We start from the raw sequence: 26,364 nt of genomic DNA on the forward strand, positions 1-26,364 counted from the left end.
AGACTGCACTCTGTTGACATTTATTTATTTATTAAAATGATTGAACGGTATTGATTTAGTTTAAATTTGCAATATTTTGAGACTTTTCAGGTGTACATGTTTATCATAACGTTGTTATATCTGCTTCTGGAACACACTTTTGGCTTATAGTTTAAATTTTCTTTTCGTTCGTATTAAACTCATGTAAACAAAGTTTTGTTCACTCACTAACTGGTACTGTTTTCCCCCTTTTTCCATGTTCCTTTTTTTCTTATTTTTATCTTAAAAAAAATATTTCTTCAAACTTAGTGTCAGTGTACTTAAGCTTAATTACTTATGAACTTTCTTCTTTTCTAGATCTCTTTAATAATGTACATCAACCTGTCAAAGGAATGCAAATTTTTGTAACTACTCAGCTCGTATCGTTTATTTCTATTCTGCGTAGTTTTTTTTTGTCTATTTTTAGTTAATTTATTCTACGCCATAACTTTTTCTATTCATTTTTGGCAAAACAAAATGGTTGTTGTTGCTGATTGGATTATTTTTCTTTGTCGATTACATGATTTCTTTTATGCGTTTCTTTTAAAGTTCCAACCGATGGGCAGTCTGTCCACCAGGCCTCTTTCTGCAAGGATTGTTTCGCACCTCAGGTGACTGGCTCTCCAACATAGAAGAGGGAAGATGCTGCAAGCCAGCCGGCCTGCCAAACACATACAAAAGATGTGTCATCAAAAGCATCAGGGGCTCATTTGATTACAAGGGTCTGAGTGGCTGTGATAATGGATATTACTTAACAGGATTTCAAAAAGGATCTTGTAACCAACTCTACTGCATCGAGTATATCAAATGCTGTCAAATGTATGAAAGTGAGTTTTTATTTCAATTTTAGCTCAACCTCTTTTTTAAATGGCGTGAATTCCTGCCTGACCAGGAATCAAAGAAATAAAAGATTTAAAATCTCAATTTCATGGGGAACAGGGATGGCGCAGTGGTGAAAGCGCTCGCCTCCCACCAATGTGGCTCGGGTTCGATTCCTGCCCGGTACCATACGTGGGTTGAGTTTGTTGTTGGTTCTCGTCCTTGCTCCGAGGGTTTTTCTCCGGGTTCTCCAGTTTTCCTCCCTCCACAAAAACAAACATTTCCAAATTCCAATTCGATCTGGAATTAGTGGGATCAAGAAGAGCCACCTAGTGGAAGATCCCACTGTAAGTTCCCATTTATTTATTTATTTATTTTTAATTTCCGCGACTTTGAAAGAATGAGAGGCAGTAATTCCGTGCAAAACTGGTGTTCGACATTCAAAAATTTTAAGCGTTTTTAAAAAAAGATACCATTAAATCAGTTCTACATATATGACATGTGACTTATGTAGATGTGCTAGCAATCTATCACGTTTCCCTTTTAACAAAAAGTTTTCAAACACATTTATTATTCCTGAAGTTAAAGGGACTATGTCACGGGGATTTCGCAGATTTTTTTACCTTAACTATTATCGTGACGGTGGTTTGGGAATCTGATTTTAATTTTTACTATTTTATTTCTTAGTTTACTCCTTAGACTTGTTTTTTCATAGTTTTAGTTTCTTATTGCAAACAATTTAAAAAATAGTTTATTACAATTTCAAACACCTTGAATTTCGTCCAAGAAGAAGAAGAAGAACAAGAAGAAGAAGAAGAAGAAGAAGAAGAAGAAGAAAAAGACGAATTCGTCTGATCGTTGGTGCATCGTGTTTCCGACAATTCGTATGCTTCTATTTTGGTTTTACAAGTTTGAAAACCACACTACTATACAAAGTAACCTGCATTCAATTTGTGAATCAGTTCCTTTTTAAAGGACATTCACCCATATCAAATCTTCTACCTACATAGGCTCAGTAGGTAAAAGAATTGACTTTCAGCAACCTTTTCGTCCTATTTGCAGGGTGTGCAAACAACCCATGCCAGAACGGGGCTTCTTGTGCGGAACTTCAGGGAAGTTATCGCTGTGATTGTACATCTGGATTTTCTGGCAAAAACTGTGAAATCGGTAAGATGTTTTTACTTCTGGCTTGTTATTCGCTTTTTAATTACTATCATTAATTTAAACAACATTTCTGCGTTGCTTACAGATACAAACGAGTGTATGAATAGTCCGTGCAAGAACGGAGGTAAATGTGTCAATTCTCAGGGAAGTTATCGTTGTGATTGTACATCTGGATTTTCTGGCAAACACTGTGAAACCGGTGAGAGAATGTTTCCTCTGGCTTGTTTTACTGCTTTTTTAATTACTATCATTGCAAAAACATTTCTGTCTTGCTTACAGATATCAACGAGTGTACGAATAGTCCGTGCAAGAACGGAGGTAAATGTGTCAATCATCAGGGAAGTTATCGTTGTGATTGTACATCTGGATTTTCTGGCAAACACTGTGAAACCGGTGAGAGAATGTTTCCTCTGGCTTGTTTAACTACTTTTTAATTACTATCATTGCAAAAACATTTCTGTCTTGCTTACAGATATCAACGAGTGTACGAACAATCCCTGCAAGAACGGAGCTACCTGTGTTAATGGTCAAGGAAGTTATCGCTGTGATTGTAAATCTGGATATTCTGGCAACAACTGTGAAACAGGTTAAATTTTGTTTTATAATTTTAATATAAAATTTCATAAAACTAAAAAGAATAAGTGAATGTTGTTCAAAAGGGTATTCTTGTTTTTAAGTGGTATGCTTGTTTTCATTTTCTAATACCATGATGATTTCACTTGTAAAATATATTTACTGTTGGGAAACAGATATGGTCGATGGTGTTTTTTAATAGTTAAATTTGAACAAACATTTTAATATATAAGTACACGCTTTATTTGCCGATTATTGCGGTTTTCAGTGAAATGCGAAATCCTCGACCAACGGTTTATGCTTTTTGCTGCCGTCAATCATCTGAGTGGAACTCTCAGGAAACAGAAGTTCTCTTCAACCGGGTTAAAAGGTCACGTCTGTCAGTTGTGATTGGTGGATTTCGATCCATTTTGTTTGTTTCTCTTTGTCATGGTTCGTTGGCAGTCGCCTAAATTATGACTGACGGCAGCGAAAAACGCAATCATAACTGTTGGATTTTCAATTTCAGTGTTCGCATTTCACTGAAAACCACAATAAGGTTTCTTTTAGGCAGAATGCTTTAGCCGTTTCCACTTCATTTGGCAATGTGCAATTAGATTGAAACTGTAGATCCAACAATGTATTTTACAGTTTTCAATAGAAAAAAAGATAAATGGTAGAGGCCTTTGCTAATTAAAACTATTTTTTTTTTCGTTCTTCTTGTCATAATGTTCTGTTATTATTTTTGTTGTTCTGTAGATTCACGAACGAAATGATGATTTTCTTCATGTTTCCTGGGGTCAGCCGCGGTGCCAAAACTGTCTTGTTTATGACAAAAGACCTTCTTTTTTGCCAATTTTAATGAACTATTTGTTATCCTTACATATATATAAATAAGCTGTGTAGTACTAGATCGATTATTTGATGTATTCATACCTGTGAAATGATTTATCATGTGGACCGTGTTGCTCAAAGTCTTCAAAAATAAATAATAAAAACTTGAAGTACTTTTGCTTCTTCGGTTCTTAGCTCGTACTGTTTCCTGGGAAAACTTTAATTCTTTTTAATATGTTACACAGCCTATTCGTTCCCGTAAAATCATTAGGGACCTTTAGATCGGAATTTTATACCAGTATGCGATTGAGTACGAGTACGACTGTTTAAACCTATTGTTTATGCTGTCGATTATCATTATTTCTCACCAATCTCGTACCTCCTTTTCAACTGGTCAGCAACAGGGAGGAGTGAGGTCTCTCGGTACCTGACTGGATTGAAATTGGAAAGTCGTACTTGTACTCTGATCTTAACCCTATTCAGACCGGGGGGGGGGGGGGGGGGGGGGGCGGGGGGGAGCTTTTGAGGCCCGCGCTGACTTTGAACTTTTATAACTTTTTTAAGATTAAACCAAACGCTGCCAAACTTTCTGAGTTTTCCTAAAATTTATCTGGCAACAATTTGGTAGGGTAAGATGATGTGTCAGGAACTTGATATCACCACGGCAACGGCATTTTGACAGGCATGTTTTCCCAAATTTGTATTTTTGCGTGTTTCTGTTAATAAAAATCAACTAAAATGGAATTATTTTTACATTTTAACGGGTTTAAAGCACATTTCTATTTATTTTGAGTACTTTGCAGTGATTTTGGGTGGTTTTCTGGCATTTTGGAAAAATTTTGAAATCCAAGATGGCGGATCCAAGATGGCGGCTGTTTTGACATCATGATGTAATTGTCACGTGATGTGACGTCACCATCCCACGTGACGTATACCAAAAGAAAGAGTTTCGGACATACAATACATCCTATAAGTTTCATGGTGATTGCTTAAATATTCTGGAAGTTATATAGGGAGGCTTCCGAAGCCCCCCCCCCCCCCCCCGGTCTGAGAAGGTCCAAAAAAGCCCGGTCTGAATAGGGTTAAGTTCAATCCTTGTTATAATTATTTAAAGGGATCGTGTCACGGATTTTAGCCAAATTTAAGATTAGGAAATGACCATCAAATTAATTTAAATAAATAAAATAACCTTTTCAAACAGTTAAGGAATATTTACTGAAATAACATACCGAGTGCAAAAGAAGGTACGGATGACCAAAAGTGACGAAGATTGAAACAGATTGTTTCACGAGTTTTTGAAATATGGTCCAGGGGAACAATTTTAAAGATAATCTTGTCTGCTTGTCACTTTTATTTTTAACGCCCGGAAGACACATTTGGCTGTAATTAAGCTATGTTTTTGTCATTTAGAATCTTAGAATTAATTTCTTTGCAAACATTTAGCTTCATAGCGAATTGTTTGGAAAAATTTAATAATAAATTTAACAATGATTCCAGTTAAACGTGCATAACAGGGCCATCTGTGCTTTCAAGATGGCGGCTGGGTCTTCTTGACATTTTAAAAATGGCCGGCGAGAAGACACTGGGACGAATTGACACGCGCATGTCGGGACTATCGAAAGCAAGTTGCTGTCTTTGGTTTATTTTGGAAATATCAATATTAGTTTAAATGGGCCGGGGTTATCAATTTTATCGTATTTACTATTGGTAAGCTATAAGTTTGCAAGACATGTTTTAAGATCAAGTACTTGATGTTGAATACCAAACAAAGGAACAATACACTTACCGCTTCAGCGTTTACACAGTTGACCAGTTTTCAAAAAACAAGAAATATTTATTTAAGCGAATCAATGCAAACCGTACATTTGAGCAAACGGCTATTATCCCAACTGTATTTACGTTTTATTCATCTAGAAAGCTAACTCGACTCCGAAGTGGTGATTTCAGCTGTTGCACATCTTGTTGAAGCAATTCTTATCATGCTTAGTTCGTTTTAAACTGTAAAATCCTTTGTTCTCGACTCGTGGACTAAAAACAAAAAAATTCCAATAATTTTTCAAATGAAAATGTAACTTTCCTTTGGCAGAGCAACAAATTATTTCTGCCCGATTAATATCCTTTCTTAGTCATTTCTTAGCATATAGTTGTTTCTTGAAATACAAAATCTGCGCAAGTAAACATGTAAACTAATCGGGTTAAGTTTCTGATTCTTTTGTGCTTACCGGCACGAACAGCTGAAGCCACACAGCTTGTCCGCAACAAAGAAGTTTACTTTTGTCTTTTAATTGAAAATTGCGACAGTTAACATAAATGGAAAGAAAATACTGCTTATAGGGATCAAAGTTGAATTAAGCAAGTATTCAAAAAAAGTTTTATACGGGGTGGCTCCGCCCCGAGTTTAACCCCTTAACCTTTGATATACCATTTTGACAGAAATTGTTCTCCTTTCGTATACCTTATACTGAAAGAAGGTACCCCTTTCACATACCAGAGGCATAAACTAAGAACTGGATGTTTTCATGATGCACGTAATAAATTAAATAATATAACCATAAATTGCATTTGTTTGAAATATTTTAATTAAAGGCCCCTTTAAAAACCTAAATGTCAGATTACCATACCCTTTCGTATACCTAAACTTGTGAAATCCCTACCCTTTTATATTCCTGAAACCTGAAAAGGTACCCCTTTCGGGCGGAGCCTCCCCGTATAGCCCATCATAGGGAGGACTCCCCCTGGGGAATTAAGTCAACAACCATTGTTGTAAAACTGTGGGCTTTTGCTTGATTTTATCATTTTTACTTTTGCGAAGTCAGAGGCAACATTGGCTGATACTGCAATTAGTCGGACCTGACGTCCAAGAGAACGAAAGGTTAGTCATAGTTTAAGGCAATTCCTAAAAAAAATTGAAAAAAAGTAAAAAACGTAAAAAAAAAACTCAAAGTTTTTATTCGAGCGCAAAAATTGTACCATTTCAATCTCAAAAATTGGTATTTGGATCGCACGGTCAAAATGCCACGTGATACTAATCCGTCTGACGTCACTTTGGTGTCGCAAATTGGCAAATTGGCTCACCATGGTGAGCATGAAGAAAGCTAGGAGAAAATCGCCAGGGTGATGTTGCGTTGCTGGTGCCCCTAACGAGCAAAGTTGTGAAAATCGTCGTTCACGCCAGGTAAACGAATGTGTTAGTTCCCGTTGGTCCGACTATAAGGGCAAAATAGGTCCAGTTTGCCCGTTTACACAGGCACGATTTCAATACTATCAAAGTTGCCTCCGCGAAGTACATGTACGCGTCGCTCTTTTCGGCACACTTTGGAGTTCGAAAAAGCCAATAGTAAATATGCTTCCCAGGGCATAACAAGGACAGATGATGATGATAACGAAATACCGGCCGTGTTTATTTGATTGAGCGCCCACCTCGAATAAGCGCCAACCTTGTAGATAGGATAAGTTAATAAGCGGCCAGCATCAAATAATATAAGCGCCCCCCTCCTCTCTAACCCTGAAGTGTACAAGAGGAGTATTGATTATTATAATCGAAATAATGATTGAAATTGACTTAGTACTACTAAGTACTACTTGCTCGAAGACCGAATTTTTAGGATATTACAAAAACTTTCAATGAACAGTGAAAGTTTTGTTTTGGTTTCTTTATGTTTTATTATTATTCATTGTTTTGTTGCAAGAAAAAACTTACTACACGTACTTGCTAAAAATAATGAAAATCTAATAAGCGCCCAGCCTCGAATAAGCACCTACCCTCAAGGTCCAAATACTTAATAAACGCACAGGGTGCTTAATCGAATAAATACGGTATTTCCCCCAATAACTTAGATTTGACGGGAAGAGCAAATGTTCAGGTATCTGAACAGATACTTAAATACAGCGAAGTCGAAGTGGTTCTGTATTTTCTAACAGTAAAATATCCGACCATTATTCAGAAATTGTGCCATGAATGTAGACATCGTAGAAAAAGAGTTACAGTTGAAGCTCTCGTAAGCGGACACCCTCGGGACGCGAAAAAAGTGTCCGCAACTGGAGCTGGCCGCTTACGAGAATGGTTCTTGTAAGCGGCCACTAGAGGTGTAGGGGATAGATGGACGCTTACGGGAGCTTGCCCAGCTAACATAATGGTAATATGCATGTTAGTGGCGTTTCGAAATGTAACCGGACGTGAATGACGACAAAACAAACACTGAAATATGTACTGTAATTACAGTGACGAACGGCGATGTGAAGTTGATTGATTAATACAAGATACAGAGGTTTTTTATATGATTTTCTTTGCGGTGTCCGCTTACGGGAGCTTAAAAACAAAGAAAAACTTTAAGTCGTAATCTCGGAAAGTGTCCGCGGCCGCTTACGGGAATGTCCGCTTACGAGAATGTAAAAATACAGAGTTTGTATGGGAGTAAAAACGGGGTTTCTAACAAGGTGGCCGTAAGTAGACATGTCCGCTTACGAGAGTGTCCGTTAAGAGAGCTTCGACTGTATACTTTAGTTTAATGAGAAGCGACCTCGGTGTAGAGGAAGGGGCAGGCAAAAGTAATTTCTAATCACAACAAAAGGACGTCAACAATTTCCAAATCCGCCATGTTGAATGCAAACGGATGAAGCTGTTAACAAAATGGTAAAAACGAAATGCCATTCAGTTCAAAAGTTATACATTCAGGAAAAACCTAGCATGCTCACACAACATGGTTGCTACGGACATGTAAAGATCACTCCGGAACGTACGGTTCGGGTTCGAACCCTAGACGGGGTAACTGTGTTGTGTTATTGGGCAAGACACTTATCTTTCTTCGTGCCTATTTCCACCCAGATGTATAAATGGGTACCGGCAAGTTTACTGCTGGGGGTAGCCCTGCAATGGCCTAGCATCCCATCCAGGGGGGCGTAGAAATACTCCTAGCCGCTTAATGCTACAGAAACGGGGATGAGTTCTGACAAGTATGGGTCACTTGGCTCGAAGCTTTACCTTTTTTGCTTATAAAGACGCTGAACGAGATATAGAGGATAATACATGGCTGCGCGGAGATATGAAATTTATCTTCGAGTGTTCAAATCGATAGCTCACGAGTGAGCGCAGAGCGAACAAGTGAGATATCAGTTTTGAACACGAGAAGATACTGAATTTCATATATCCAAGCAACCACGTATTACACTAATTACAATGTTTCAGTTGACCATTTTCCAAAGATTTTCGAAAATTATCAAAATGTTGTCCCAAGGTTGTACGACCGATCCCGAACATTTTCCGAAAATTTCCAAAGTTTTTCGAAGATTGCCGAATATTGCCGAGGAAGATCCGAAGATGTTTCGACTTAATATCGATTTACTTTGGCTCATTGAGCATTGAAACATGGCAAACTATGCGAGCTAATTTGTCAGAAATGATATCACACGTGTGAATATTATTTTTATCCACACGTGTGATACCATTTTTTCTCGATTTGCTACCACTCTCTAAACCACTGCAGTTTATACAATAAAAAATGTTAACAGGCACATCTGACCATATCTTGCAGATTGACGGGGGAGTCATCAGTTGTCATCAATATTCGTCTAAATGATTGCCTGACAGAGTTTGCGAAGCTACGTTCACACTTAATACCTAATTTAGAGTTAGCTGTTTTTAAATCGAGCGGCAGCATAACACATTATTAGATCTGATTTATTTCAAGATGTTAAATGATACGTTATTTTTGTTAGTTGTATTTTTCTTAAAAAAAAACAAGTATAAATGGTTAAACCAAAAAGACCAAAAAGGCTGTTGCTTCCATACGCTGGAATGTAAACCGTCTCCTCACCCCTCAGCTATTAATTGGTTTCATGGCTTCAATTTTTTTTAACATAATGAATATATGTAAAAGTAAAGTCTGCGTTGGACGCTGAGTGGCCATATGAACGCGATTAGGACTAGGTTTCACCGCGGTCAAACGTCTCAGGCAGCTTTTCTTTCTATTTCGGGGAATCTTGTACATATTGAAGTGTTAGTATGAGCAAGAATCGATAAAATAGTTACTGAACGTAAACATATTCCCATTTCCTCAGTTAAAAGAGTCTTTGTAAAATTTAAATGTTCCGCATCCGCACCAAAGTGCTTTGGCAAAATGGCGACGACAAGTCCGCATTGCGCTATTTTCAAACACGTAGAACTTTTTTAGTAAAGCTCCAAAAAACTTAGTAAATCGTCAGGATACAGGTAATGTACCAATCTTTGTACTGTGAAAATTAAAACCTTATCTTTGAAGTACTTTTCTTGTTTTTTGCGTATTTCTGTCGTTTGACCGCGGTCGAGGATTAGGTAGTCCTACTCCTTCCTCCAGCATTTAGTTTGTTGGTAAAATTTATACCCCTGGTTGGAGAGAGGCACTGTGACAATTTAGTGCCTGTGCCAAAAACCCAATTCAATGACCCTGGCCAGGTCTCAAAATGGACCGTGTGATTTTGTAGTTCTGCGCTCTAACCATTACTCATTCTCGTCCCCATAGCCCTTTCGTTTCTCTTAGCCGGCTGGGCCTTGGCACGAGAAAACAAAGGGCTCTGGGGACATAGGATTTTTGAATTAACTCGATTTTTTTTGATTGGCTGTTTGGAACAAAGAATTCCTAAACGGAAGTCAAAAACGTAACGACTCTCTTATACATTCTTTTGAAACATCCTGGCTGCATACATGAAGACCGGAAGTCCTAGAATCTAGGACCGGAAATCCTGTGTCCCCAGAGCCCTTTGTTTTCTCGTGCCAAGGCCCAGCCGGCTAAAAGAAACGAAAGGACTATGGGGACGAGAATGACCATTACTCCAACGCGCCTTTGATATCGTAAACATTTGAATAGTGCATTTCTTCGATCATGCGCCCAGCGTGCTATTTATTTCAAATTTCAAATTTCAAATTTTTGCTATGAAACCAGCTTTCATTTTATGCCTTCTCCTTAATCCTCCTTGTTTCCTTCATAAATTTATGTTAACTGCTTTTTTTACACGAGTGTTGTGTTTTTATTGGGCGCTTAATATTAATCGTGGGTGGGCGCGTAATCAGGGAAATATTTTAATATAAAAATTAACCCGACTTTTATTATGAATTTTCTCATAAAATTAATTGTCAAATGATTTTGAAAATTCATGTTATGGCACAAATTACCATTACAGAAGATCAGTGCAAAAATATTTAAATCGGTATAATTATTATAGTAAAACTGCAACAATTCTTTCACGCAACAAGTCACCTTACGAATTGAAAATGTAAGCGGCACGAATACCATAGTTTTGCGATCGATTTTTGTTGTTTCACTGATTAATTTTAGAAAAACCTCATTTAAGCACGAATGATGGATTTTTATTTTATACTTAAACTAAGGCAGGGCGCTCATTAAAGGTGGGTGGATTTATGACTGGTTAATTTTCCCATAAATTAAATTATTTTGATAATGTCATTGCCTGATTCTTTATCACAGAAAATCACCTAAAAATATTTAAATTAACAAATTGTTATTACTTTAAATGCGACAATTCTTTCACGCAACAAGACGCCAAACTAATTAATAATAACAGCGGCACAAATACAGTGATTTCCCGATCATTTTTTACTGAGTTAATATGTCATTTTGTCGTTTGGAATTTTAAATTTGTCCAAGGTGAAGAAATAAAATCAGCAGGTGAATAAATATGATTCCGAGTTAAAAGGAAATAGCAAAACAAAACAAGACGTTCAATACTTTTCGGTTTTGAAACATTAGCCTTTGTTAGCTGAGTGAGACGTTTTATTTGACTTTCATACCCATTGTGTTAATTTTTATACCAACTAGATCTTATTTTGATGGTAAGAAAGCATCTTCTCGATTAACCGAAATTAATAAATCATATAAAATTAAAATCAAAATAAAATAAGTAATAAAAAATTAATTAAAATTAAAACGCTTGAAAGAACGTGACCAAATTAAGTCGATCATGAGGCAACATTTTAAAGGAAGTTTACATAACGCTTGAAAGCGTTTTAAATTTGAATTTGTAATTCATCTATAAATGTTTTAAGTGGAACCTGTACTTAATGTATAACTGTTTTAAGTGTAATTTCCTACGTGACGTGGATTAAGTTAGGAAACTAAAAAAAAACAAAAACAAAAATTAAAAAAGGTTTTATTAACGAAGAAAGTTTAGTTTTTGTTCCATTTGCTCCAAACGCAAAAGCTCAAAACAAACGCTCGTCACCGTGATAGATTATTCAGCTGTTGCATTATTTGAAACAATATCAACTTCGTAACACACTCACGCTATCCTTAGCTTTCAACAGAAAACCAAACTTTTAGAACATTTCGCCACTTTTTTGTGAAGTAATTGCAGTTAAAAATTTTTCTTCTTTCTTCACTTTCTTCGCTTCATACTTCCGATTAAGAGCAATACGCCAAAAATAAGTGATACATTTATCATTTAGATATCGAACATGATAAATTTGTTCAGCTGGTCGTTATTTAAATCGCTTAATCATTTTATTCACTTCGTTTAGTAAACGTCACGTAAAAACTGTGGACTTGGTAATATTAAGGAAGACTTTTCTAAGCGGCGGTCTTCACTTTGATTGAGACAGGCTACTGCTTCGCACAGACAAGTTGCCAGTTTTCAGTTAATACCCAGATTACTCAACTGATTGGACAATCAAAAGGTACGCTAACTGCATAATTGACCAATTACCTTTTTCTTCCTACATTACTTGTAGCTTAACAAAGATGACACATCTAATCTTAGTTTTATTATAAAATAGAGACTAAGTGGCCTCTTGCGGCGTCTTAAATTTGAACTTGATTTGACAGAGTATAATGCAAGGAAATGACGCCATTCTGCCCTCGCGATCAGGGTGTTAAAAGAGTTTCCAAAACAGTTCAGTTCCGGGCAAAAGAAAGCAACTTTTTAGTTCTTTTTAATCGACGAACAATTAACTGTAAATCCTCTAACTTTGACACTATTAATACATTTTAACATTAGTATACAAAGCAAGAAACGGTGGCTATTCCTCGCGTGAAGCAAGAATTAAAGGGACAAGAATGGCGTTATTTAGAGACTTCTAGAGTGCAATCAATGGGTAACAATTAACACCTCTGATAAACAGGAACACTGCAATCGAGATTTCTGCTAAAATAATGAAAACAATGAAAGCCATTTTCTCTTTAATTCAAACTTGGAATAAGGTATTTGCTTTTTCCTTGAAGTATAAGTGACTTCAATTCAATTGTAATCCCATACAGGTTTTTGTTTAATCATGAAACTTCTCATATTCTTCTTGATCGTTGTGCTCATGGAGGAAAAGGCGGATGGAGCAGGTGAGAAAAGTGATAATGTAGATAACAATGTGCTGTGTTGTATCTGTGCGAGTCGATGTAGTGGGCTTACGAAGTTTTAGCTAATACAGCTGAAGTTTTGTTAGCCCTTTGTTAGAGTTAAATCTCTTTGTCCCTAAAAAAGATATCTTAAAAAGAACGAAACAAAAGATTTGTCGAAGGGAGGCGAAGGTAAAGAAAAAAAAAAATTAAAAAACAACAAACCAAGTGATGAGAAGTTACTGCGTCTTATTTTGAAACTTTGAGCACAATGTCTAAAAATTTTGGTGCCGAAAGCAAAGGAACTCTTCAAAATCCTTCACTGTCATGAATAATTCTACTTAACATATAAATAGGTCTTACATGTGCTATTAGACTACTTTTTATCAACAGCTTCTTAGACAATGGAATCGTGCATTTGTTTTTCATACCAAATTTTGTAGGTCACGAAAGGCAGAATAAGATATGATGATGTTAAAAGGGTGAGAAATTACTTGTCAGTTTAATTTTGACGTTTGACGTCAATATTGCGTGATGTCATCACGTTCTCGAAAAAAAGATGACATTACTCAGCGCGTGGCATTAAAATTACGCTGTCCAAGGTACGCAAGTCACATGTTAGCATCAGGGACATTTTTAGTTATAACTTTTTCTAACGGTAGAGATAATTTTGCGTATTTGAAAAAAAGAGGATTCGGTTATAGTATCACTGCATGGAAATGTCACTTCATGTAAATGCAGGAACAAATATTGAAAATAGGAAAGAGAGAGCAAAATCCACTGTGATTCTAACCCAATCAGCAAGACTACTTATAGATCCCGACTGCATGATCCTTATAGCCACATACATTGTACATGTTCATGCCGTGATATAATACATTTAAACTTCAAATAATAAGTTTTCTTCAACAGCATATGAGACACTTGGTTGTTATAAAGATACTTCAAATCGTGCAATTCCAACGTTAGAAGGAAAGGATAACATCTTAGATGGTGCATACCGATCAAGAAAGGATGCAATTAACAAATGCTACCAAGCAGCCAAAAAACGAGGATTTACAGTTTTCGCACTCCAACATGGCGGATGGTGTGCTTCAAGTGATGAAGCTGAAACGACGTTCAACAAATATGGAAAATCTGGAGATTGTAAGAGTGATGGCGAGGGTGGTCCATGGGCTAATCAGGTCTATTACATCAAAGGTAATAGCAACAAAACTGTAAATTATGCAATTGCATGAAATTTTCAAACGGAATCGCAAGTAGATCCAAATTCTACCCACTTGGAATTTCATTTGACCAGGACTTGAATGCACTTGGGTTGACCTGCAATGACTAAATGTGTTTACTTTGATTGGAATCAAATTTTGGACAAAAGTTGGTACAAGCTTCTCACACTTATCACACTTTGACCCACCCACACAGTCGGGAGAACAAGTGCCAGTTGATGGCGTCATCACTTCTCCGAGGTGTGACTGAGCACCCGTTTTCGCCGGTTTCAGAATTTGCTAAGCAACATGACGTATTTGCTCGCGCGACTGCTTTCGGAGTACTCGTGAACGCTCATGCTAGTTTTTGATTGGATGAAATAATTCGGAAACTTATTTGAGTGCTTCAAGGAAGATTTGCCAAAGATGGCACTTATTACCCAGACGAAACAATGGGAGAAACAATCAGATGCGCAGATTTCCAACAGAACAAAGTTTTTACTAATAGATATTATGTGATATGATTTTTATGTTTAACTTAATTTACTCACCAGTTGGTATTTGAATGCCAAAATCTCAAAAATTGCTAAAACAGTTAAAGTTTCAGTTCCTTGGATGTTAAATAGTTTCGTATAAAGTTTCTGTATAGTATTATACTGTATTGTTATAATTGATAAAATTGCTTGCTCTCTCTTAATAGGCTATAAAAGTGTGGGATGCTATAAAGACACCGGAAATCGTGCGATTCCGACAATTGAAGGAAAAGATTCCATCTTGGATGGACCTTACAGAAACCGAAAGAATGCAATTGCTAAGTGTGCTGTTGCAGCTCTGAAAAGAGGTTACAAAGTGTTTGCACTTCAGCATGGAGGATGGTGTGCAACCAGTGCTACAGCAGAGAAGACTTTCAACAAATATGGCAAGAGCAACGACTGCAAAGCTGACGGTGAAGGAGGTCCTTGGGCAAACAATGTTTACGTTTTTCAAGGTTAATATACACGATATTAAACTTTAACCCCCTGCTTACAGAACATGCACATGCATTTGCTTCAATAACATTATGGGTTGCTTTCTAGTATCAGGAGTAGACTGACAGTCATTTTGTAAGCGATACCTTTTTTATTTCTATGCAGTAAGAAAATCAAAACATAAATTTAACAAACAAAGTTAACAACAGCAACAAAATCAGAAAATAATTATATTTTCTACTTTTTGTATTTTTTTAATCATACATTGTATGATTAAATATATTGTATCAGCGTTGGAATATTATTATTGTCTTATTTTTCTGGCAAATTCAACTTTTTCTGAACTTGCAATTTCATTTATTCTTTTTAATACAAAGCGCATAATTTAAAGTGAACAAACACAGTTTTTCTAAATGTTCAATGCGTCTAATTGGGTATTTTTTTGAATATGCTCAATCTGGCAGAGTATTTTTTGTCTTTAGGCAAATCGGCCAACGGCCTTGTGGGCTAAGTACCAGGCGATAGTCGGCTGATTTTTGTGGGTAATTGCGAAATGTTAGTTTCTGAATAACAATGTTATAGTTCACGGATTTACATAGAATATACTTATGGGTTAGAGATTGTTGTGTTTTTTTTTTTTGTTGTTTTAATCATGTATCATTGTCACATATTTTATGTACATATACTAAGACATTCTACACACTTCACTCTTCATCAAGATGTTTTTGAAGCAATGACGATCGCTTCAAGGTCATGAGGCGGTCGGTGGGATCTGTACCACTTATGATGCGATCGATCGATCATTAGTAGAAACACAGCCGTGTTCTATTGGAAATCCGCGAATCTGATAGGTTCCCCCATTATTTTCTATTCGCCGATAGAAAGCAGTCGCGCGCTCGCGTAGCTCTTTAAGAGGTAAATTTTCTTGATTTTTGTCTTCAAAGTGCACAATATTGTAGGTTTTGGACTGCAATCCTTTTGAGTTTCTACTTAAACAATTAGACTACTCGCCCTTGTTTTCTATGAGCGATAGTCAACTCGGCTGCGCCTCGTTGACTATTTGCTCATAGAAAACTTGGGCTCGTAGTCTAATTGTTAAATAGAACCGAATGGTAACTGGTAAGGGAATAGTGCCAACCGACAAATTCTCTGGGGTTAAGAACTTACTGTTCAATTTTCCGAGTCCGCTTTCCTTCAAAATAATGTTGAAATATTGTTGCACAGTTGGATGGATAGAAATCGACGTTGCATCGGGGTTTGGGAGGGAAGGTTATATACAATACGAATTTTTCATCAAATCGGTGAAATGTCCCAAGACTTTAATCGAGGATTGTAGCTACATGAATCAATGTTACGCGAACAGAGATTATGTCAACAAGAAATCGCCACGAAAAACGCAAAGCAAAAATCACATGGAAAGTTAAGAAGGACTGAAACAAAGGATAGACGACGACAACATTATATATTTTATGATCGCGAATCAGCCAATCGTCTTTAGAGGAAGAGATACTGCGGATGTATAACAATACCTACCTTATTCTTACTAATTTTGCGAGTACAATGTACTAATTGTCGCGATTTTCGCGATTTCAAAATAATCGCGAAATTTAATACACGCAAAAAAAAAAACATTGTGCGAAATGTTAGCACGGGAAAATTAATACTATATTATTATATATCAAAACAATAGAAATTTAAATATTTGTAACTGCAACTATCCATCTTTTCCGTCTTGTTTTAGACTTGCAACCTTCAGCTTTCTCTCGTTATTACTGTTTTCTTCGGCTTGTAAATCGGCCAAAACCTCTTTATTACAGTCACCAAAGTTTTCGTTTGCAGGTTCCTTGTAATTAACATTGAACAAGATTTTGTATATTTCTAGTAGTTCCTTAGTCTTTGACGACTGAGTCATAAAACACTGACAAAATCGCGAAATTTAATACACTTTTGCTCCACGTTTTCTTGTAATCGCGAAAATAAGTACTCGCGAAATTCGGCTCCCAAATTTTCGCAAAATTATTGTCTTGTTTGATATGTGTCGAACGTGCAGTTTAAAAGACATTAAATTAGTCCATCTAAACGTAAACGTACGTGTACCACCATTAGTGTACTCAAAAAAATTTAAAAATTTTTTAAAATTTTTTTTGATATTACAATTCTTTTTTGAACTTTTAAAACCTGCTTTCTTACAGACTACAGAAGTATCGGATGCTATAAGGACACCGGCAATCGTGCAATTCCGACAATCGAAGGAAAAGATAGCATTTTAGATGGACCTTATAGAAGCCGTCAGAATGCAATTGCTAAGTGTGCAATTGCAGCTAGCAAAAAGGGTTTCCACATGTTTGCGCTACAGCATGGAGGATGGTGTGCAGCTAGTGCTACAGCAGAAAAGACTTTTGACAAATATGGAAAAAGCTCAAGTTGCAAAAGTGACGGTGAGGGAGGTCCTTGGGCAAACGAAGTTTATGTCATTCAAGGTTGGTAGATTGGTTGGGTGTGTGTCTCAAAACGATTCATCTCATAGCTCTGAATTTAATTGTTTCGTTAAAGCAATGGCACAGCAATTTGTTTTTGATCATCCTATTTATTGTCAGTAAGATAACTTCCTGATCATTTAAAAGCCAGTGACAAGTCAATGAGTCCAGTTATGTTAATGGTTTCAACCCTGAGTAAAAAGTTTCAAAACGTTTTCTTTGAAAAGGACGGGTATTACAAACATGACTTTCGACGTATTACATCTAGTAACCAAATTAAACAGAAATCAGTTAATGATTCAAATGAAGTACGATGTGAGTCAGAATAGGCCTCCACGCTACAAACAGCGTTAAAAGAATGCGAGGAATTTTTCTTGATTAGTAGTGTGCTGTACTCCGCATATATACTTACATATATGTACTTCGCAGTTGTTCAAACTCAATGAAGGCAAACTGTTGAGCACAAAGTTTTCATTTTATGAGAATGCGCTTTGAGGTAATTTATGAGGACAAGTACTGAGTTTTAAATTCATTACACTTATTGCAAGTTTCTCGAACGTAGGTCCGCCTTTACTGAAAGTTCGATACGTCCGTTACACTCGGCTACGCCATGTACATGTATCGTTTACTGTCTGTTAAGAAACACTTTAAATACTTGGTGAACACTCCCTCCTGTTCTCAAATGGCCGTTATGTTTTCTGGCAATAGAGTAAAATTCTTGAATGAGGCTTACTTGCGTGTAATTGTCTTTCAAACATTCCTACAAATCTGTTAACAATCTGCTGATGTTTTCACAGACTATGACCGTATAGGGTGCTACAAAGACACCGGAAATCGTGCGATTCCGACGATTGAAGGGAAAGATTCCATTTTGGATGGAGCCTACAGAGCCAGGAAAAATGCAATTGAAAAATGTGCCACTGCAGCTCGTAGAAAGGGTTTCCACATGTTTGCAGTTCAACATGGCGGTTGGTGTGCATCCAGTGCTACAGCAGAGAAGACGTTCAACAAATATGGCAAGAGCAACAACTGCGAAGATGACGGCGAAGGAGGTCCTTGGGCAAACGATGTCTACGTCCTTAAAGGTTGGGCTAAAATAACACTCTGACTTTACACTGAGCAATCTTAAAAGACTATCAGATGACACAGAGCCTTTTTTTCTCAAAGCGTCTTGAATTAATTGAAGTTGTGTGTCGTTTTCAGACTTTCTTGAAGTGAGTGACTTTTTTTGAAGTTTTATTTAAGCTACAATTCAAATATGTAATGGCGGGGTTCATTGTTGATTGTTGTTTTGTTTTGTGGTTCCAATTTGTTCAACTTGAGAGAACAAACTGTCAATATCATGACATAAGTATATCTGATTATATATTAGAATTGACTTTGAGTTGTTTTTATTGGCCGAGTCAAAGTCGATACATGCTTATACCGACAGCAAGTATTCTTAACTTATTGTTTTAGCATACCGTATTTATTTGATTAAACGCCCCCTCGAATACATGCTTATACCGACAGCAAGTATTCGTAACTTTTTTTTAGTACCGTTTTTTTGATTAAACGCCCCCCGGCCGGGGGAATAAACGCCGCATTTTAGAACAGAAATTTAATAAACGCCGCCTTCGAATAAACACCGCACCATGATGTATCTTTTATTCGTATGGTCAAGGTAAGGTAAAGCCTGCTGGCGAGCCAAGTGGCTCATCAGGCCGGAACTTATCCCGGTTTCTGTAGCATTAAGCGGCTAGGAGTATTTCTACTCCTCCCTGGATGGGATGCTAGTCCATCGCAGGGTTACCCCGCAGCAGTAAATTCGCCGGTACCCATTTATACACCTGCGTGGAGAGGGGCACCATGAAAGTAAAGTGTTTTGCCTAAGAACACAACGCAGTACCCATGCAGGCCAGGTCTCGATCCCATGACCGCTCGACCGCTTTTATTCGTATAATAGACTCAAACAGCAAATGCAGTGATAATCAAGTTTGAGCAAGCCAAAAAAAAAATTCCTTCAATAAAAAAGAAATTTCGGAGAAGCACCAAAATATGTTACTGTTTTTTTTTAAAATTCAAATGTTCAGTAACCATACTTTTTTTTGCAAGAAATGAATTTAATTTTAAATAAACGCCTCCTTCGTATAAACGCCGCCCTCGAATAAACGCCGCACTAGAATCACGAAAAATTCAATAAACACCGCGGCGTTTTATCGAATAAATACAGTAAGTCTGTAGTTGCATTCCATGGTCTTCTATCGATGGTGAGAAGTAACCTGTTTGCCACTCCAGTTGTGAGTTTACAAAATAGTACAACAACTAGGGATGGAGGCTGTTGCTAGGATAACAAATCTCCAACATAATACAGTATTAAAACTACACGCCTCTGGAATACTATACCCAGCATCAAAGGAACAAGCCTAGTTTAGTAAGTTTTAAGAAGGCTACGTTTGAATTTTAAAGATACAACACATTTAGATCTTTTACTTTTTAGTTAATTCTTTTTATCAATTTCGCCATAGAATTTTTACCTTGTTTTTTATAGCGTTTACTAAATTTTGTTTTAGACTGTTAGATTTTTAGCATTTTTTAGTTCTTGATTGTATTTTATATTAGAGGGCCACTGGTTTGTCAGTTTTTTACTGTTATGTGTTCACCCTCTATAAATAAAGTTGATTATTATTATAAAGCACTTAGCTTCATATCTCTACGAGATAGCTAGTTTACAGGCATGCCACTGAAACAGAGGAAACAAATAATTTTAAGTGAACATAACAAGGTTAAAAATCCCAACTGGTAGGAGGCTGACCAGTTGGCTATAATTCTGATGCAGCATGCTTAATTTATTGTCATGTTTTAATTTATAGACAATATGCTTTCCTTAAACAGACTATAAAAGCGTGGGATGCTATAAAGACACCGGAAATCGCGCAATTCCGACAATCGAAGGAAAAGATTCCATCTTGGACGGGGCTTATAGAAGCCGCAAGAACGCAATTGCTAAGTGCGCTGTGGCAGCTCGCAAAAGGGGATTCAAAATGTTTGCACTTCAACATGGCGGATGGTGTGCAACCAGTGCTACAGCAGAGAAGACTTACAATAAATATGGCAAGAGCAACGACTGCAAAGATGACGGCGAGGGAGGTCCCTGGGCAAATCATGTTTACACTTTGGAAGGTTGGTAGAAATGTCTCTGCTGCATTATGTACATGTGAGAAATCTCTCTTATTGTTTATACAAGGGCGTTCTTGTATGTAGGAGAAAGATATCTGTGTTGGCTTTTGTTAAATAATAGTAGAATATCAGATAGTAAATACGTAGTCGATGCGCGCAAAATATCATCCTTGTATATGACGAGAGAAGATATTAAGAAGAAGTAAAGAAATTGTCTCTTTAAAAAGATGAAAGAGACAACGAGAGAAATGAAAAAATGGCTATGGAAAATAATTTTGGGTGTTTATTTTGTTAAGGAGGCACACAACAGTTTCCAGCTCTCATACTTTGATGGGTCAGTGCTACAACAATTATCAGTTACAACACAAAAAAGGCATCAAACAAATGCCCAATCATTGATAAGAAAATGTGATTGTGACTATTTTTGTCGTCACTGGTAACCATAGCAACGGTATAACAAACACCCTTAATTCGAGCTTTAAGAGGTTATATATCAAAAACGAGTCCGGTGCCCCCCCCCCCCCCCATTTTTTATTATTGAATAATGATCAGCATGTTTTAGGGCCACCTTAAATTTTCGAAAATTTAAGCTTAACTTTTAAAACGAAGAAACCGAACCAAGTGTAAAAATGACAATTACAAGATAATGACGTTTGCTTTGCAGTGTTTTTTAAACGCCGTTAACCTTCATCGATGTTAACCATAGTTTTCCCGGCATTCGATAAAGAAATTAATTAATTCTGATTGTTTTTTTTTTTTGTCGACATCCCTTACTTGTAATATGGTAGAGCTAGCGTGAAAAAGATAGGTGGTCATTCATAGGTGAATTTCAAATGCTAGTTGCTGTTGTAAGAAACCTGTAATTCGGACAGCGTAATTCGGACTTTGAAGTTGCTGATGCAAATTTTGCAATCGTGTCCGTAATTTCAAAATCTGAGTTTTTGCGTTCCGAGTTTTTTACGATTCCATTTACAATTACTTATTATTCAATTTATTGTTATTAGTAGGTTTTCACTGTGCTTGTACATCCAACATTGACGCCTTGGACGACTTCTTTATTTTAAATCATCTTATATTATTAGCTAAATTCTACATCTATCAATGTAAATTAGATATTAAACATCCATCGCTAAATGTCTTCATGAGGAAAATAAGGGCAACCCTCCAGATAGAGCAAAAAATTGCTTCTAATAATGATAAACTTGACAATCATTACAAAAAAATGGAACAAGGTTCTACCCTGTCTTACTTAGTTTATATACTTAATAAGAGAATATGTAGATTCTCCTAGCTTAGTTTTTGTGATTGCGTATGTTGATATTTACTGTTAAGTAGTTGTCTTCTCCCTGTTATTCACGTTTATGTAAAATTGTAAATACTCATGGGTGTAAGTGTTAGTCTTTGTTTGTATCTTTTTGTAAAACATGTAATAAAAAGTAATAAAATCCAAAGAAAACATGTTTAGTCACTGAAATTACAGATGACATAACAGAACGATGATAAAATTGTTATAACCTGACCTGCTCCCAATGCAAGGCGTAGTAGTATGGAGGGATACCTGCTACCCTGTTTATATGTACAAGTTAAGTTGAAGGTTATTATTAATATTCACAGTTATAGACTGGTGTGCAAAAAATCCTTGCAAGAACGGAGCAACCTGTGTCAATCTTGACGGAAGTTATCGCTGTGATTGTAAATCTGGATATTCTGGAAATAACTGCGAAACAGGTTAGAAATTTTTTTATTTGCAGTTTGCCTTTACACCTGAACTATACAGTTTTTTTTCTGCGCTGTTTATCTTCCCCGCCCTACTTTATTTCCATGTAAAATTAAACAAAAAGCTATTTGACAGGGAAATCTCACCATTTATTTCGTAAAATAGCTCAGTTATCTTAAAAATCCGGCGAAGGACAATAAAAAAGTGACTGGAATTTTTATCTTATTTCCAGATATAAATGAGTGTACGAACAATCCCTGCAAGAACGGAGCTACCTGTGTCAATCTTCAGGGAAATTATCGCTGTGATTGTAAATCTGGATATTCTGGCAACAACTGTGAAACAGGTGTCTAACATACTAGAGAAACATTTTGTATGCCTTTTTTGATTGGTCAAACGATGTTGTCGCACGAGTGGAAAAAAACGTGTGGCCAGCAGATTGTTTGTCGACAGTGACAAACAACTTTTATATAAAAACTTTGTCTAAAGTAAAAAATAACAGTCCTATTAATAACCTTGCCATGGTATATTGCAATTCTTGAGATTTGATATATTTATTGTGGTCCATAGCTTCTGAGCTTTTATTGAAGACTAGCAATGGTATATTGCAGTTCCTGCGTTTTGATTGGTTGACAGCCAAAATGGTATATGAGCTCCTATACCATTGACCACAAATATGGTAGCAGATACGCGTCAACGAAAATAGCTTGGGAGCTAAAATATTGCAATTCTTTGGGCTTTTTTAATAAAACAATTATTCCACTTGCGCTTTTTAGATATGAGATCGTTTTAGCCAACTCGGCGCAACGCGCCTCGTTGGCTATCTACCATCTCATATCCAAAGCGCGCTCGTAGAAAGTTGTTAAATATACCATGGACAAAAAAATATGGAAGATGTACGCGTCAGCAAAAATAATAGGGGAGCGCAAATAGTGCAATTCTTTGGGTGGTTTAAATAAGTCAAAAATTCCAGGTCACTCGCGCTTGTTGGATATGAGATAACTATGATGACTATCTACCATCCGCTCATATTCAACACGCTCTCCTGAAATAATTGCTAAATATATATAGTTAGCTTGATTAATCCAGTTCTCATTGATATGGAAAACGTGCCATTTTATGACGAAACTGCTGAGCTCTCGTACAACTATTTTTCATCAAATAGCTCTTATTTTCTGTTTAGTTAAGCTCAGCTATCGCCAAAATCAAAGGAGTATGAAAATTACGCTTATTTAGAAGAACGTGGATTGTTATCTTATTTCCAGATATTAACGAGTGTTCGAATAATCCATGTAAGAACGGAGCTACCTGTGTCAACCTCCAGGGAAGTTATCGCTGTGATTGTAAATCAGGATATTCTGGCAACAACTGTGAAACAGGTGATAATAGATTTTTCTTCAAAATTCAATTCCAAATAACGAATTCAGTTAGGAGTGGTGAACATGACATGGGATGTGTCTTACTTTGCATAAAAACGAACAAAAAACCCTCTGTCTTCTTAGAAGGCCGTTTACAATGATTGATTTTTATGCTATCTACAGATATAAACGAGTGTACGAACAACCCCTGCAAGAACGGAGCTACCTGTGTCAATCTCCAGGGAAGTTATCGCTGTGATTGTAAATCGGGATATTCTGGAAACAACTGTGAGACAGGTAATTACTACCTGTTTAATTAGAAAGCGGACGGTGTTGGGTACTATAAAGCCTGTTACTTAGGTGTAAAATAACAACAGTATTCCATTCAAAAAGCTATTGGTGAAGATTTATTTATTTGTTTATTCTTCTGCAGATATAAACGAGTGTACCAACAGTCCCTGCAAGAACGGAGCTACCTGTGTCAATCTTCAGGGAAGTTATCGCTGTGATTGCAAGTCTGGATACTCTGGCAACAATTGCGAAACAGGTATGTAATTTTCTAATAGATTTTTTAGCTAAATTATCACAAACATGGGACTACTTTGCAATTATTGGATGAGGCAGAGTATGATATGACGAATAATGTAGATCGAGGAGGGTGTTATCGGCTGAGGCGGATAACACCGTTCGAGATCTGCATAATTCTTCATATTATACGAAAGCTGAATTCAATACTATTTTATATTGTTTTTTTCAAATATTTCCAGAGCTCCAAATGCACAAAATGAATTTAATAGGGTTTTGACAGTAGGCAAAGTACACAACTTTCCGTTACCTTCATTAAATTCCTTGTCCTTTTACGTATATACAATGTCGATATTTAGCAGTTGGAGACATAACACAACATAAAACAACTCATTTCAGGAAAGCTATAATGTAGTTCTAGCAAAGTTTTGAACCTTCATCTACCTTTAGATATAAACGAGTGTTCGAACAGTCCCTGCAAGAACGGAGCTACCTGTGTCAATCTTCAGGGAAGCTATCGCTGTGATTGTGCCTCTGGATATTCTGGAAACAACTGTGAAACAGGTTAGGAAATTCTATTGGTCGTTTGCCTCGTTTGTTAAAACAAATAGAGAGGTTAAGCATGACGTTTACGGCAAACGACAAACGGCAAAAATGAAACTTTTGCCGTCTCTCTTCAGTTGTGTGTACAGTAGAGTGAAATTATTTGTATTTGCAATTAATAGTAGGATACGTTATTCCATTTTTGTGTGCTTTATTTACGGATTACAAGAAAGGAACTCAAAATCAGAAGTTATCTTTGCCGTTCGCCGTCTGCCTTTAACGTCATGCTTAACCTCTCTACTGAATCAATGGAATAACACTGATATCTCTGAAACAGCTTGTTGTCAATGATCGATGCTTCTTATTGAAGCATCTATCTATCTAGCACACGGCTACATAAATTGCAACAGGAGAATTTGTGCTTGCCCATTAGCCAGCTGCCATTAACTAGGCAGTAAATGTGTCTTAAAGAGCAATTGTTGAAAGTACTTCTCGTTTGCTTTGGTTTGCATAACTATTCCCAAAAACAAAAACAGCTATAGATTAGCTGCGAGATCTCAATGCAGCCTCTAGTTAACTAGCGCCCTGCGCAGACATCCTAAAGGCGCGACACGAAATTTTTTCCTTTTCGTTGGAGAGGAAAGATTGCGCGACGAGCAAAAAGGATGTCTGCAAAAGAGGCTATCAAATAATGGAAGCCTAACAGACATCTTGGTAAAAAAGAATAATTAGTTCCAAAAAGACCATTTCCAAAAAAAAAAAGAAAAAAATGAGCTGACTTCATTGGGTCCTAGCCAACTCCCAATTAAAAGAAAGAATTCTATCTTTTGATACTTAATTTCAAGAACAAGGGCAATGAAGTTTTGTTTTGTGGGTATAGTTGATTTAGATGTACATTAAAAAAAAAAATGTTTGCAAGGTGACATGATTTAATGTATTAGTTACTATCGGTTATTCCTAATATTCAGATATCAACGAGTGTTCTCCTGATCCTTGCCAAAATGGCGGCACATGTGTCGATCTTGTTGGAAGTTATCGCTGTGATTGTAAATCAGGATATTCTGGCAACAACTGTGAAACAGGTGAAACCAACTTAACATGTTTTGAATTTACAAAAAAAATAGTGGAGAATAGAATGATTTTTTTTTCAAACAAGCTATTTGCAAAGATTGATTTACTGATTGTTTTATTGATGGATTCAGTCCAACAGGTAATAAAGTGCACGCGTGTGTGTTTTTTTCTTAAGACACAGATGGGCGATATGTTATAACAGAAACGGGCGAAGCCGCAACTGTGCAAGCAGCTGTTAGTGATTCACGAAACGATAAATACATCAGCAAAGAAAGACTCTATTCTTAAACTTAGTGACACTTATATGTTACCGGGACCAGTAAAAATATAACTACGAACTGCCACGGGACTGTGGACTGAAACAAAAACCAAGGGCATCTAAGTATCTTTCAGAGTAGACTATTGCTTTTTCCGTTCTCTTTTTTTTAAAAATTAACTCCAATAAAACGATAGACTTTCTTGGTTTCAATGACTGTTGTCACAATTTAGAACATGCGATGCTACTTTTGGGAGTTTCTAATTGTGCGATATTGTGTATTGTAAAAGATATATAAGCAATTCTCCAGAGAACGTCACGTGATCTAAATTAGGCTCTCGGTAAACATAGGTAATGTATCTGTTGTCTCTTATTAGGCAG

General features: G+C 36.6%; 1 protein-coding gene across 1 annotated transcript in view; it reads left to right on the forward strand.

Annotated features, from left to right (window-relative positions):
* LOC144646002 (uncharacterized) overlaps positions 1-26,364 on the forward strand; it is an 88,534-nt gene that overhangs the window by 24,418 nt on the left and 37,752 nt on the right. The window contains exons 27-32 of the mRNA XM_078505520.1: positions 22,463-22,576; positions 23,496-23,609; positions 23,772-23,885; positions 24,022-24,135; positions 24,564-24,677; positions 25,625-25,738. Coding sequence (XP_078361646.1) covers positions 22,463-22,576; positions 23,496-23,609; positions 23,772-23,885; positions 24,022-24,135; positions 24,564-24,677; positions 25,625-25,738 — 684 coding nt within the window. The remainder of the gene's footprint in view (positions 1-22,462; positions 22,577-23,495; positions 23,610-23,771; positions 23,886-24,021; positions 24,136-24,563; positions 24,678-25,624; positions 25,739-26,364) is intronic.

Source organism: Oculina patagonica, chromosome 1 (genome assembly GCF_052425735.1).
Source record: "Oculina patagonica isolate OP01 chromosome 1, crgOcupat, whole genome shotgun sequence".
Classification (NCBI taxonomy): domain Eukaryota; kingdom Metazoa; phylum Cnidaria; class Anthozoa; order Scleractinia; family Oculinidae; genus Oculina; species Oculina patagonica.